The sequence below is a fragment of the Morone saxatilis genome, unplaced genomic scaffold (genome assembly GCF_004916995.1).
Source record: "Morone saxatilis isolate NCDOM2014 unplaced genomic scaffold, NCSU_SB_2.0 Contig18, whole genome shotgun sequence".
In the NCBI taxonomy this organism is placed as follows: Eukaryota; Metazoa; Chordata; class Actinopteri; family Moronidae; genus Morone; species Morone saxatilis.
The window spans coordinates 7429339-7444276 of NW_023339740.1; the positions used below are offsets into that span (position 1 = coordinate 7429339).

The window sequence follows — 14938 nt, forward strand, 5'->3', positions numbered from 1 at the left end:
TATGTTTGTTATTTGTAAAGCACTTTGGACCTCTGTGTTAAAAAGGTGCTATATAAATAAAGCTTTACTTAATTATTTACTTACTTACTTACCATCACATCTCCCTCAGTGAAAGAGAATTATCCCTTTACATGAGAAATATGAAATGTATAATCCAGTTCAGAATCATTAATAAACATCTTCTCCTCCAGTGTGGATCTTCTCTTGACCAAGGATCGCAGCCTAACGGTAACTCTTAAAGATTCAGTCAAGTTTGTCATCCTGCTGCACAAAGTGTGGAAGAAGCACCCATACCACCGGGACTACCTGGGTTTCTACACCCTGGACAGCCACCTCCTGTCCCCTTCTGTTCACGGCCTGCTAGGTACAACATGACACACACGTCAGAGAATAGACTGCATGGTTTAAGGTTTAATTAGCAGGTCTAAATAAGTGATATGACATTATAGCAGCTGTAATAAATATTTTTACAACATGGCATTACATGACAAAGTGAAAACAGTGTAAGAATGTGAAAGGGATCGCTTGTAGTGTTGAACCTACAGGGAATTATCACCTGAATCTGCTGGTCCCCTCGGCTTTATGGAGCTTTATGCTGAGTTTAAGCTAAAGGTTAGGCGTTCAGCTCACAACTTCACTGTTTTGGTTCATTGTCGCTGCTCTCGTGGTGTCGTTTTCAGATGCAGCAGACAGCTGTTTTCAGTTCAAAAGCACTATAAACCCAGTGTACACTACCTGCTCAGCAACCCTAATGGAAAGTGGAGCATTAAACAGCTAAAGAGCCAGATATTTCCTTCAGGGGTCGGTAAAGCTGAACTTTGAAAACTGGACACCGGAACCTTTAAGAGGGATACTTAAATCTTGACACAGCAGTATAACAGATATAATGAAGCTCAAATTGTTTCAGGGCATTTTGCAACTATCACATTCGAGAGACACAGGGCCAGAATGATTATATTTGTGGTCTTGGTTCATCCTCCAGGTCAGTTCTACCATGGGATTGAATATGAGGTGACAAACCTGCGTCCAGGTGAAGTCCCAGAGAAACCAGACGCCACCATGTTTGTGAAAGGACACGAGCTCAATGTGACCAGGTACACTATATTGCTCAGTGCATGTAATGTTAATTTAAATTAATATGTGTTCTTGATATATCATTTGGTCAACATGACATTTGTGTGTCTGTCCACAGAGGCTGGCAGAGAGACTTCAGGAGGGATGTGAAGAACGGAGACAATGTTCCCTGCTGGTTCATTCACAGTAATGGAACTGGCCTCCTTGATGGAGATGCAACAGACTACATTGTGTTGGGCCTTTTTAAAACTGTTTAAAAAGAGGTTACACATCAATGTCTACCACAGAAATCATTCAAATCAGAGTCATACAATAAATATTAAAATCTGCTAAAAACAGGCTTCATTCACAGCATTGTATGGAAAAGTTCACAGTTTCAGTCAATTGCATCAGTGCATAAGAATTATTAGTTACACTATTCCAGAATAATGAGAAGTGCTGGAGGACAGCTTCAGCAATCTTGTCAGGAGCTACACTGATGAAAAGGTCTGTTACAGTTCATGTGAAGACTACTGTAATCCTGAACTAAATGATACCAAATAAATGCTAAAGAGTGGTGACAAATTAGTGAAACTGTTTCTTTATGGTCAGAGTGATTATTGTTATACTTCAGGAAATATCAACACTTAACAGTGATTGATATTGGTTTAATGACCTTATTCACAATTCGGAATGTGGAGAAAAAATAAATACAGACGGGTGACAAATTAAAGGAAAAACCTGAATGAATGAGTGGACGAACATGACAAATGCATGTGCTTTCATACAGGACATGATGACATGGTTTTTGAATGATTGATGAGAATGAAAATCCCATGATTTATATAACCTCACTGCACTTGCATGTGGAAAACACAGACACACACCAACACACACACACACACACACACACACACGAGTACACCTTGAAATCTAACGACAGATAGACAGATCGGGAATAGATGACAATAACATGAGTTGATCACACATAATGTGGGTGGAGTATAACTCTTGTGGGAAGACTTCCCACATGCCTCGACTTCTGTCCACACTTGTTTTCAGCCATGCAGGAGAAATGGCGCTTCTGTTTCCTAGGCATGTCAACAGTGTGGAGAGTCATGCTGCTGTGGGTCTGCGTCTGCCTCTGGCTTCCAGCTCAGGCCCAGGGGGCTCTGGTTGTTTCCTGCAGAGAGGCTGCAACACAGGTATTTACAATAAGCTGAATGTAAACAAATGTCTGCTTTTTTCTATGTTCAGCTTACACCTCATTAGTGGTACTGTTTATAAATGTTGGCATACTTTGTAAGAGTTGATCTTTCCACTGAAACATCTACAGGCACACCAGGAAGTGATGTACTTTGCATGTCTGACACCAGCAACAGTGTTAAAGATTTGATTAGATTCCATAAATACCAAGGCTGTGCCAGAAAAGTGCCACATAAAATGAAATACCAAAGCAGTGGTGGCCCTGTCATCTCCAAAGATACATACTGTCTTTTTCACTTATATTTCTTTTAGATGTGTGTCTTAAATTCTCACAGCAGTCAAGTCAAAGTCAAGTCATAAATCCTAATTTTTGTGACTGAAGCATTGTGAGACGGGTCTAGTAATAGTGGTCTTGGTTGTGGTTCGTGTCCAACTGTTTGCCATCAGTTTTTAAGAGTCTGATGTTTGCAATGAATTCCTGGATGTAAAGCTAAAAATATATGCAAGAAAAAAAGACATGCCATCACCTCTCCTCATCTATTCGTGCCATTATGTTATGACTTTTTATTACTTTATTGAAAAAGAGTGCAGCTGTCACACTATGAAAATTTGGTCCTAATGATAATGAGATCTAGTCACACCCTTTTGGGTTGACGACTTAAGACTTCACCACTGTTTTTTCATGATTTTGAAATTCTGTCAGGCCAAAATTACACTGGGTAGATGCCTTTAGGCCTGACTCAAGTCCAACTATCAAGTTTAAAGTTCAGTTTGCCTCTGCCTTCCTTTCTTCCTTTCCTCTCGTGGTCTCCCACCCACGCATCTGTTTGTTTAACTAAACATGGCCTCTCCTCTCAGAACTTGTCATAACTCAGCCTCCACTAGTTGCTCCCATTGAGTAGATATAAAGCCTAGTTCACCACTCCAGTATGCCAGATTGTCAGTGTTGCTTCCCAGCCTACCCTGTCTGTGGTTGGCTGTTTATTCGTGCCAGCTTGTTTGTTGTGTGACCTTTTCCCACACCTGCATTAAGTCCTTTGTCTGGTTCTGGGGTCACACCTTGCTTTCCAGAGATGTCACTGCAATGCTTACTTAATATTCTTAAAAAACTTTCTCTAAAAGACATTTTATTAAACATGGAGGTGGCAGCTTAAATGAAAAAGCATGGATACTTCAGATAGGGACTTCAAATGCATCGTTGGTAAGTTGTTGGTGCTTTTGGGATATTTTCCACTGGACTCTGGGTGTCAAGCTCATTATGTTTCCAAACATCTATTTAGGTTTAAGTTTGGTGTCAGTCCTACTATTATTCACACAACTACAGCCTGAGCACAGATATTCTATTTGAGCTTTTATAAGCACCAATGTTTGCCCCAGGGCCTCCTGTACATTGAGCTCAGGCCTGTTGGTCAATAATCCAAGGCAACACACACACTTTTTGTCCCTCCCCCTGGGCAGACAACTTTCTTTCTCAGTAGTGAAGTCAGTCACTGTTCAGCAGAAGTTTGGTCATGTCTGGACTGCTGGGTGTTCGACTGTTGCTGCTGTGGGGCAGTGCCTGCCTCTGGCTGCCCGGCCTGGCCCGGGGGGCTCTGTTCATCTCCGGGGCCCATGAAGCTCTGCAGGTAACACACTGACTTTTTATACTCTGATCATAATTTGAATCATTTTATAGATTAAGTTTAATTTTGCGATGTGGTGGCTCCTGATCTGTTTACTTATGAATAATCTCTGGAACACAAACTGTACTCCTTCGGTCCTACTTTGCATATTAAACCCTACTCAGTTTTACTGTTATATCTCTCCTTCCAATTTCTCCTCTTTGTGACACAGAATATAAGGTTTTTCTTACAAGCTACCTCATGTAATGTCAGTGTTTGTTTCTAATATCTTGGCATCGTGTTGGTTCACTCTGCTCTATTTGTATTTCAGGAGATAAGAGGAGCTGCCAGATCACTGCAGGTATTTGAGAGAAACTATTCGGAGACAGACAGTCCTTTCATATTATGGTGAAATATTTGCAGCTTGTAGTCACTGATAAATAACGTAACTGAATCATAATTACATAACTTAACCATTACAATTAAATAAATATGGCTATATTTAAAGAGTTAATAACATTAAGTAACAGTGGTAGTTGAAATTATCAACGTTGTCTTAAATTTTGATTTGATTGATCTAAAAAGATAATTAAACATCTAAATTCTAAAGCCCCTTTTTATTTTGCTTTTTGCGGCAGAAACGAAGTACACAACTGCGGTCCACGGTAAAAAATAATCTGTCTGATGATGAGAAAGGATAATAATCCAAGTTTCAATCACAAACTTAGACAGCAAATAAGAATCAAGAAAGAAACAATCTAACTCAGCTCTTAAAGCAGACGCAACAGCTGAAAATAAGCTAACTGACTGAAACAAGATTTAGTTTCAAATACATCCACACTATCCTTCTTTAGAGCAACCAGCACCCAGGTGGAACTCCCACCCCCATTTCAACATAACACTCCCAAACGCGGAATCCAAGTGACATACATGTTCTTTAAACATTTCTTTTCAAGCTGTTTTTTTTAAGCTGTTTCTTCATACCGTAAATGAATGGCGAATGTAAGGCCTTGTATACGAGACTTCTCATACTCATCTCAGAAGTTCTAAAAATTTCCAATCTCTCTCCTCCTTCTCCTCGGCTTCCAGTGGAGGTTACAGTGTGACAGTGGAACTGCCATGTTGCACGTCCCGTTTCGCTCACCCACCCGTCCTAATGACTCCAAGGCTACTGCAACAAAAGCAAACACCCTCCCCGGAAATCTTCTTGAAAAGGAGCTGCCCAAGACCGCCTCTCCACCAAACTTCAGCATGTCAGTGGTGCTCTCCACTCAGATGATTACCTGTTCCTAACTTGCATTGTGAACATTTGTGTGTGACAAGAATTTTTCCCTGCCTCTGTTCCCAGTTTTGATTTTTCATACACAATAGAATTTGACCAGTTCCTTATATTTCCCTGATGTCCATCTCCTCCATCTTCATAGCTCAAACGGGAATTGACGGCAGCGTGTATTTGGCGAGTGAGGAAAAGAGAAAGCCAAGAAAGAGATAGAAGCACAGCTGTTTCCTCCTGACAGAGCTGCGTGGACTGGATCAAGCTGACGTAATGACTGGAAACTTAAGGAAAAACCTAGTATCCACCTGTAACGAACAGACAACATAAAATATCAACATTCTGTAACTATCCTTCCATTAGCAGGCTGCAGCTTGAAGCTCTGGTTTTTTTAACCAGGGGCGCTTCCCGAAGGAAGACTGGAGAAGTTTTAGTGTCTGTGTATCACATTGCAAGCCAAAAAGTAATTTGCGACTTTCGAATTCTGGACCATACGAGGAGCTCCCTTCCAGGCAAACCAGGGCCAGTATGAGCTTCTGAACCCGAGGTTACAACCCAAACAAGCAGTGCAGAGTTTTCAGGGAAATCAACTGTTCCTGTCAAATCCTGCCTTCTTGAGTGATTTCAGCATATCCAAATATTGTACTGAAACAATATGACTCTCTGTCCTGGTGTGTTCACGCTGCTGTCGGAGACAAGATTGCTGACAAACTCATGGAGAGTCAGCGGCATTTCCCTATGTGTCGATGCCATGGCAACACTTTCCCTCTCCAACGAGCTGCCTCCCCTCCTGGTGGAGAAAAGACTGTCACTCGACAACAAGGCTTCACGATACACCACGGGCCCCCCTTGTCTGGTTCCTTTCTTATCCCTCTTAACAGTAAAAGACTGACCCCAGATTAAGAGTATTCGAACGCGTCATTCGTCATCCATTGTCAGCACAACATCTCTATTCCTCACCGACCTTGGAGGCAGCAGAGGAACCGTGCGAGTTGGTGAATGCGACCACGTCCATGACCTGGCAGATTTTCATCCACTCAATATGACGTGAACCGAGTACAAGACTCGGGGGGACACTTCAGCGTTCACACTCAAACAAATACTCACTCAGTATCCTGCTAAATTGCATTTAAATCCCAGTGTTAAAACGTATAACACGGAAATACTTTACATAACGACTAATCTAAAACAAAATTTTGATCATCTGTAATTAGATAGACCCGAGAACGAAACAAAGAATCACATATTATACAGGGAAACAACCACTCTTGCCATTCTACATTTTTGCCTTTATTCTTACAGTATGTACTGCTCTTATGATATCTCCCTCAGATTGTTGAACTGGGAATACTTTGTGCAGCTTCTTTGCTCCACCCTGACCTGCACAGAGTCCCCAAAGCAATGTGGCTTGTGATTGGACACAGCGAATCCATGAGGAAAGAAAGATGGTCACAGGATGACGAAGCCTGTGTCAAACTGTTTAAAGATTCTAATCATACTGAGATGCCCATCATTTTGACTCCTCAACCTTGGGTAACTCCTTCGTTACGTAGACACCGGAGCAATGTATGGCTACTCTCAAAGATCTCCATGAGAACACTTTGCCCTCATCCAAATTTCGATCACAAGAATGTTCCTGCAGAAATCACCTCCACAAAGCCACTAAGAAAATGTGGACTCAAGCCATGAACTTACTGTCCGACGTAGATTCTATTGGAGGTAATAGAAAACTGTGACACTCACATTGCAAAAAGTCTGACCTCAACGCCTAAAATGAATAGAAAATACACCCATCAACATTACACACGTGGTGTGCGTTCCTTCTAGGGACTGATATCAATCAAGCAGTGTTGACAGGCGTGGACATGCTGGTCAAAGACAGGAGGGAGAAGAAGCTTCCAGAGAGGAGCGTTGATATGATTATTTTATTGACTGATGGAATGCCAAATTCGGGTGAGAAAGCAACGTGTGTCCACCCAACACTGTATATTTGTGTGGGTGCTCATTTGATTGATGAACATTACATTCCTGCATATTGTATCTGTGTGTTTAAAGGAGAGTCTCATCTCCCGAGGATCCAAGAAAATGTGCGTTCTGCTATTGGAGGAAACATGTCTCTGTTCTGTCTTGGATTCGGAAATAATGTGGATTACTCTTTCCTGGATGTGATGAGCAAACAGAACAAAGGAGTGGCCCGCAGAATTTTTGAGGGTTCAGATGCAACACTTCAACTTCAGGTGAATGATCTAGGCCATGAATACATTTTGGAGCCAATTTTTGGATTCTTGTTCAAAACTGTGTCACATTCCTCCACAATAAGTAATCACGGTGCTTTTATTCCAGGGTTTCTATGATGAGGTGTCCAGTCCTCTGCTTTCAGACGTGGACTTGCGTTATCCTGACAATGCAGTGGAATCGCTGACCACCAACCACTTTAACCAGTTGTTTAACGGCTCAGAGATCGTGGTGGCCGGTCGGCTGATGGACAACGACCTGGACAACTTCCTGGTGGAAGTGTTCAGCCAGGGGGTGAGGAGAAGAAAATGGCATAAACTTAGAGACAATGCTGAGAGAAAACGTGTTTATTTCTGCTACTTTTCTCTCCCCTGTAGTTTGAGGAGGACTTCAATGTGCAGGGCCAGGCCAGTGCTGTGGACTGGGGCGTGATGTACCCTGATGAAGAGTATATCTTTGGGGATTTCACAGAGCGTCTGTGGGCCTACCTCACCATCCAGCAGCTACTGGAGAAGAGGTCAGTTTGGGTAATTTCACTCTGCTTTAGCCAAGAAATATTTATTTCCCATTGGTCTTGTGAAAATCTTTGTTAATGATATTTTGGGCATTGTCTGAGAGCCCATTATAAATCTTGTAGTATTAATTTATAGGTTATGTTGGGTTTCTCAATGTCAGTGTCATATGTGGCAATTTAAGTATATTGTTTTTCATGCAGCAAAAGTGGTGCCACGGACGAGAAAGCCAACGCCACAGCCAAGGCCCTGGAAATGTCTCTGCATTACAGCTTTGTCACCCCACTCACTTCGATGGTGGTCACCAAGCCTGAAACTGAGGACGGCACAGAGACCCCTCTCATTGCTGACAAGCTGACTGAGGGTAAGGGATGGAAAGAGAGGGTTTAAAAAGTGATACTAAACTTTTTCTTCATAAGCAGAAGTTACTGTTGAATTCATTTTTTCTCAGCTATGCCAGCAGAGGCTGGTGCTCCAGTTTAAACTGGAATTGACCATGTTGTTTTTGTCCATCTGTTTTTTGACAGAGCAAAGACAACAGGCAGAAAGACACAGTATGTTTTTTAACCATATATCATTAAAAAATCATTCTGAGATTAAATCAATTCACTGCAATTATTTTAACTTGAATTTTATTCTTCCTGTGTGTAGTACATCGAAATTTACCTCTAACCCCCGTAAGACATACTTATTCGTCAGCAGCACCAACATATTTTGGTGAGTATATCTTTAATGCTTGCTGTCTGACAATATCTGTCATGTCCATCACAACAACTGTTAGATACATTTCTAAGAAATTTTCTACAGTCCTAATGACTTGACTGATCACTTACTTTTCATTTAGCACCAACAGCAGGTACAAATCTTTTCCTATGCAGCGAAATATCTCAACATTCACTATATAGATTGTCACAAATGTTTGGACAGTTATTCATGGTCCTCACACTCCCACAGACTCCCACTCAATTTTGGTGGTAGCAAATGTTAACAGGCTAACACACTGAACTGTCATTGGTTAACACCGTCATTGAGGACATGTTAGCATTCTGACATTAGTGTTTAGTACGCCTTACAGAGCTGCTAGCATGACTGTAGACTCTTGGTGTTGTTGAAATGTTGTCATCAGCATGTTGAGCTAATACTATGATTTTACTCTGATGTCACCTGCAGTGGACGGAGATCCTCATTTCATGATCGAGTTGCCAGACAGAGATGACGCTCTGTGCTTCAATGTCAACAACAAACCAGGAACCATTTTCAACCTGGTCAGAGACCCAAATTCAGGTTAGCCCCAAGTCCTAAGATGCGGCTCCTTGTGTATTTTTTCCCCCTTTTAACTACACATGTAGACCTATTACTCCACGTCGTTAGTTTGTGACTGAATCCCATGTTGTTTCCTCAGGTATTTTGGTGAATGGCCAGATTATCGGAGACAAGAAGATTCCCCCTGATGGTAAAATCAACACCTACTTTTGGCGTTTTGGCATCATCCACCAGACTCTGGGGGTGAAGCTGGAGGTGGACACTCAGGTCATCTCTGTGTTCCAGGACGGCAAATGGGTCAAGCTGCTGTGGTCTGATGCAGCTTCTCTCAAGGGACTCAAGTGAGTGGTGGCATTTCTGGTACAGCCTCAAATGGTTTCATTGCTATTTGACTAATAGAGTCTTTAATGTCTGCATAAATAATCATGTTTCCTCCTCTGCTCCCCTGCTGTGTGGTGTCCCTCAGGGGTCGGTTCTTGGTCCAGTTCTGTTCTCCCTGTACATGCTTCCTCTGGGTCATTTGTTCAGCCGCTTCCATGACATGTCATACACCTGTTATGCAGATGATACACAGATCTACTTTTCTGCGAGATAACCCAATAAACCTGAAATCAATTGTCCCGTCTCCCATGAGTTTGTTTAGCTGCCATCCAAAGACTGGAATGTCTCTTAACTTTCTCCCACCTAAATCCTGACAAAACTGAAATTAATTTTATTGTTGGCCTGATAGAATTTGTCAACTGCAATTGATCAGTTTAATTGGTCCACGTACGCAATATACTCAAACCCACTGCTTAAGAATCTGGGTATCATCTTTGACCAGCATAGGCAAATGGTAAATGGTAAATGGACCTGTACTTGTATAGCGCCTTTCTAGTCTTCCGACCACTCAAAGCGCTTTACACTACAATGCACATTCACCTTTCACACACATTCACACAGCCGATGGCAAAGTCCATCGAACCAGAAACTAACTCAATTTATACACATCACACACCGATGCTAGCATCGGAGCAATTTGGGGTTCAGTAATCTGCTCCAAGGATACTTCGACACGTGGCCAGGAGGAGCCGGGGATCGAACCAACAACCTTCTGACAAGTGGACGACTCGCTCTGCTCAGCAACCACAGCCGCCCTATATGAAATTGACCTTCAGTCACAAAAACACTTGTCCAGTCCTGTTTCTGCAGCTACGACATGTTAGCAAAAATCAAAAGGATCTTGTCCCCAGTGATCTTGAACAATTAAATTCACAGCTTCATTTTCTCCCGTCAGATTACCGCTAACTCCCTCTAAACGTGCTCAGCCAATAGGCTCGTTAATCGATTACAGTTAGTCCAAAATGCAGCTGCCAGACTTTTAAACCAGAAACAGCCGTCGGTCCACATTACTAAACTGTTTCTTGCATCCCTTCATTGGCTTCCTGTAAAATTCTGAATCAACTATAAGATCTTACTGATTACATATAAGACACTTCATGACCTTTTCCATTTTCCCATTCACATTTTAGATCTTTTTGTTCCTCATTCCACTCCTCGGCCACTTCTCTCCTCAAATCTCGGCCTTTTATCCATTCCTCGCTCTAACTGTAAAAATAAAGGTGACTGTGCCTTTGCTGTTTTAGCCCCAGCATTGTGGAATAGTCTTCCCAAATCACTCAGATTCACTGAATCGTGGACAGTTTTAAGCCGTCTGCTTCAAAACCCACCTCTACAGGGAAGCTTTTTATAGATATCCTTGTTTGGTTTTCTCATTCTGCGTGTTCTCTTTTTAATTTATCCCTCCCTTTTTTATTTTTTTCCTTCCTTGTTTTTTTACATGCTACTTAGTTTGTTTTTCTTGTTGTTGTTCATGTTTATTTATTGTTGCTTTGGCAAAGCCTTTGGATCTCTGTTCAAAATAGGTGCTTATATAAATAAAGTTTTTTTACTACTTACTTACTTACACTGGACCTTTAATCAACAATTTTTTATCATTTAATTATGTGCGTGTTCCTGCAAGTAGTGATAATTAAGATTAAGGCAGGGTTAAGTGTAATCAGTCGATGGCTCTCCACAAATGTAATAAACCTTGTGTGTGCGTGTGTGTGTGTGTGTGTGTGTGTGTGTGTGTGTGTGTAAGGTCACATGGCAGGACTGCTGCTGCTCCAGGCTGCTATGTTTACCAACAAGAAGAGGAGGTCATAGTGTAGTATGCACTCCACCATGGGAGTCTCTCTACTTGACAGCCAGTAGCAGCCTGCAGCATCCAGCAGCAGTTACATTTATCTCAGTGAAGGGACTGATCTTTAGCCTGGATGGTTCTGTTACACTGCTGTTTAGGGGGTAAGATTGATCACTTGTGAAATATACATTGTGCAGTTTGTGTAATTTATTTTTTTCTGTGACAGCAAGAATAAGATTTAAAGGCTGGCTGTTGCCTTGCAAAATGAATGAATTACTGTTTTAGCAAGGAGTTTCTCATCTATGGATTTATTTTGTTGTCAGTGTTGGGCTGTGTGTGTGGTAAGAAGTTCAAGTTAAAGATGGGATTATATTGTCGTTTTGTTTCTGTCTTTGTTAACCTAGCATTTTGTGAGCATTAAACAGATGTGTGTATGGAGTACTGTGTGTCTATACAGGTGTGCGTCTTTATTAGACTTTCTGTCTGAATGTACGTGTACGTGTTTGCCCCTACAAGCAGTGTATGCCACTGATAAAGCACACAATGACGCATCCGTAAACCAGAGGCAGAGACACAGTGACCCATTGTGGAGGCAGAAAAGCACAAGTCATGCTAAAGGGCACAGCTGACTGTAACATGCACAGCTGAGCTGTGAAATCAAAAGGATGAATAACATAAGAATGTGTAAGTGTGTGTATCCTGTAGCAATTGACATATAATGCAATAATGTTTGACCTACCGTGAAAGCAGCACAATGTCTACACAGACAACGTGAGAGAGAACACTTTTAGAGAACACTATTTTAGCATAGAGAACAAATGATTCTTATCCCAAGAACAAGCTTGAACAAGGAATCAGCTATGTTATTCTCAATTTCACTAGATTTAGATGTGTGATAGGAACAGGTAGTTACTGCTGTTATAGTCCTTTATGAAATACTAGTGCAGTGCAAGTTCAAAATGTGTCTGTTTTGAATGAGCTGATTACTTAGCCTCCAGTATTCCTTAAAGGTTGAGCAAAGTTACTGTAAGTAAAACTTAAAAAAACGTTGCTTGTGCAAGTTGCTTCTCTTCCCATGGAAAAACTACGGACCACACTGCAATTGCAACCAACATTGTCGTCAGAGGGTGTATTGTCTTAAAATTCTGTCATGGCATGTCATGTCAGGATTCAACAATTATGATCCCACTTAGCATCTATGTTTATTAAGCAGCCCACACCATCCGCCCTTTTTACCACCGCAATGTCACTGCCATGTCAAGGCAGGAAGTTTTTTCCTTACAAGACTAGGTTGCTAATTTTAGGCTGAGCAATCTTATATGGCAATACCTATCAGCATACAAAGACATACTGAAAAAAATATCAAAATATCCACATTTGTTTTCCCTACAGTATCCTTTGATAGTTGCTGGTGTGAGTCTGTGGATAGATGATGAATGTTTTGGTACAACAATTTCTGTTATCAGGTCATGTGTAAGGCACACACATCCTCTAGCCCACTGTGACCCTGCACATGATAAGCAGGTATAAATAATAGACGGATGGAATCTATTTGGTGCTAACTCTATGCTCTTGAAAACAATATCCAAAAGCACTGCATATCAAACTCACATATTTACATGACTACTTTTATTGCTATAGGGTCATGAGAAATATAGTACCTTAAACAAAGTCACATGTCAGAAAAGGCTACAACCCTGCTCCTTTAAAGACCAACATGCTATTATTCATGTCACCTGGTTAAACAAGTATTTTAAAAGGATGTGGGCCGTAGATTCACCAAGGCAATGCCATCATAGAGACAAATCCCTGACAAGCACCTAACAATGCCAGTCATTAACATTATAACAGAGAAAAAGTCCTTCTCACAGTAGACTGAATCTGTTACATACTGTATACTCCAAAATCCTCTAGCTAATGTATAACCTGGTGTCAAGATGCAGGATATGCACAATAAATCAGCTGTCTTAACAACCTTGTATAGCTCATAGTCGTACTATGGACTTCTAGTCAGCAGTAAATTCAACTGATTGATTGTTGAGATGGAATTTGTGAGTGTGGTCAAAGCCAGTAACTTCCTACAGGGTTTGTACCCCTGTCATAACTGTATATCTAATTGTATGTCAGCTGGGATGTCTTCCACCATTTTCAGAACTGGTCAAGGCTTTTTTCAATCATTACTATTATAGATATAATAGACAGACTTGTATCATTGTTATATTATTATGTTATTTTAACTGTTGTGTTTCTTGCCTTGCAGGTGCCACATATAAGTTGTAAACACTCCATGTATTCATAGAAAGAATACAGGGTCAAGAGCGAACCTTTCAAAATTACTAAACCAATTAAGGTAGTGTTTTCATACTTGAAAGAGCTGTGTCTCTGTTGTCAAGCATCGGCTGTCTATATTGGGTTGATATGTGAATGGGTGAATGCGTCATGTAGTGTAAGTGCTTTGAGTGGTTGGAAGACTAGAAAGGCACTACACAAGTATAGTACAGCCTATTACCATTTTCTTGATGTGTAGGAAAATACATGTGCACACATCTATATAACTGTCTACGTATTTTATCAACATTTTAACATGACAAAGTGTCAATCACAGTTTTCTTAGGCGACGTCTTCAAATCAGTGATCAGTAAATCGATTCAGTGATATGAAATTAAGAAAAGCAAATCCTCACATTGGAGAAGCTGGAAGAAGATAATGATTAGCACCTCAGCTTAAAAATGATCGATTGATTCGAAATTGCTATCAAAATAGATGCAGGTTTATTATTATTAATTGTTTGAGCTGTGTTATAAGTATGACATTAACAATGGTTATTCCTCAATAATGAGTACTTTAAGTACATTAAACTAGGAATATATAGATTGTTGTCTTGCACAAAGGATGGGAGTACTTCTTCCACTACAGTTTGTGGAGAGTGTGAGTAGAAAGAGGACTCATTTCAAAGTCTGTCATGGTGCTTGGAGGGTCAACAGGTTGGCGTGGCAAGTATGTCAGCAGCAGTCCTTTTGCTTTCTATTTTGGTTAGCCAGCTGTATAATGACACACTACTGAAGACAGCATGGCCAGTGCACTGTGGCTGAGAGTAAGATAGAGTTGAGCTTTAGTTAAGCTTTATTTATTCAGAAAATCTCATTGAGATCAAGATCTCTTTAAATACTTGACGTTTCAAATGTATTTATTGTGATGAATACTTTGAGATACACCTTCTCGTTTTTGAGGGGGTCCTAACACATATCACAATTACAACAAAACAAGAGAGCAATGACAAAATAAATAAAAATAGAAATCAATACGACAACATAGACAGACAACAAAACAACAAAAAACAAAGACTAACAGTGTCCTCTCTTTGCGTTACCATCAAGCACTCATTCCTGTAGCTGCCAGTACTTTCTCAAAGGATGCTGATTGGTTCCTGTTACCACTGTAGTTTGGTTACAAACGCAAAAGTTTGAGCCTGGCTAGATGGATTCTCTTGAAGAATTGTTGTTTTTGTTACCTTAGAATAAGCTGTTTTTATCTACAGAGGGAGCTCTCTTTTAAGGAGTCTGCCATGTTGAGCTGCCATGTTTCTACAGTAGCCCAGAACATACTTACAAACCAAACATGGGCTCTAGAT

General features: G+C 40.8%; 1 protein-coding gene and 1 long non-coding RNA gene across 2 annotated transcripts in view; both read left to right on the top strand.

The window, feature by feature from the left end:
- The window catches only part of LOC118328100 (inter-alpha-trypsin inhibitor heavy chain H3-like), a 22240-nt gene extending 12497 nt beyond the window's left edge, over nucleotides 1-9743 (top strand). Inside the window, exons 16-29 of the mRNA XM_035661705.1 lie at nucleotides 192-364; nucleotides 983-1094; nucleotides 1193-1260; nucleotides 2116-2258; nucleotides 4950-5120; nucleotides 6915-7086; nucleotides 7189-7370; nucleotides 7477-7662; nucleotides 7746-7885; nucleotides 8084-8244; nucleotides 8408-8434; nucleotides 8532-8597; nucleotides 9051-9164; nucleotides 9283-9743. Of these exons, the coding sequence (XP_035517598.1) occupies nucleotides 192-364; nucleotides 983-1094; nucleotides 1193-1260; nucleotides 2116-2258; nucleotides 4950-5120; nucleotides 6915-7086; nucleotides 7189-7370; nucleotides 7477-7662; nucleotides 7746-7885; nucleotides 8084-8244; nucleotides 8408-8434; nucleotides 8532-8597; nucleotides 9051-9164; nucleotides 9283-9488 (1921 nt within the window). The 3' untranslated portion in view covers nucleotides 9489-9743. The remainder of the gene's footprint in view (nucleotides 1-191; nucleotides 365-982; nucleotides 1095-1192; nucleotides 1261-2115; nucleotides 2259-4949; nucleotides 5121-6914; nucleotides 7087-7188; nucleotides 7371-7476; nucleotides 7663-7745; nucleotides 7886-8083; nucleotides 8245-8407; nucleotides 8435-8531; nucleotides 8598-9050; nucleotides 9165-9282) is intronic.
- On the top strand, nucleotides 3692-4510 carry LOC118328881. Its single transcript, XR_004796752.1, has 3 exons — nucleotides 3692-3884; nucleotides 4192-4221; nucleotides 4499-4510. It is a non-coding gene; the product is annotated as an uncharacterized LOC118328881 (long non-coding RNA).
- Nucleotides 9744-14938: the final 5195 nt, after the last annotated feature.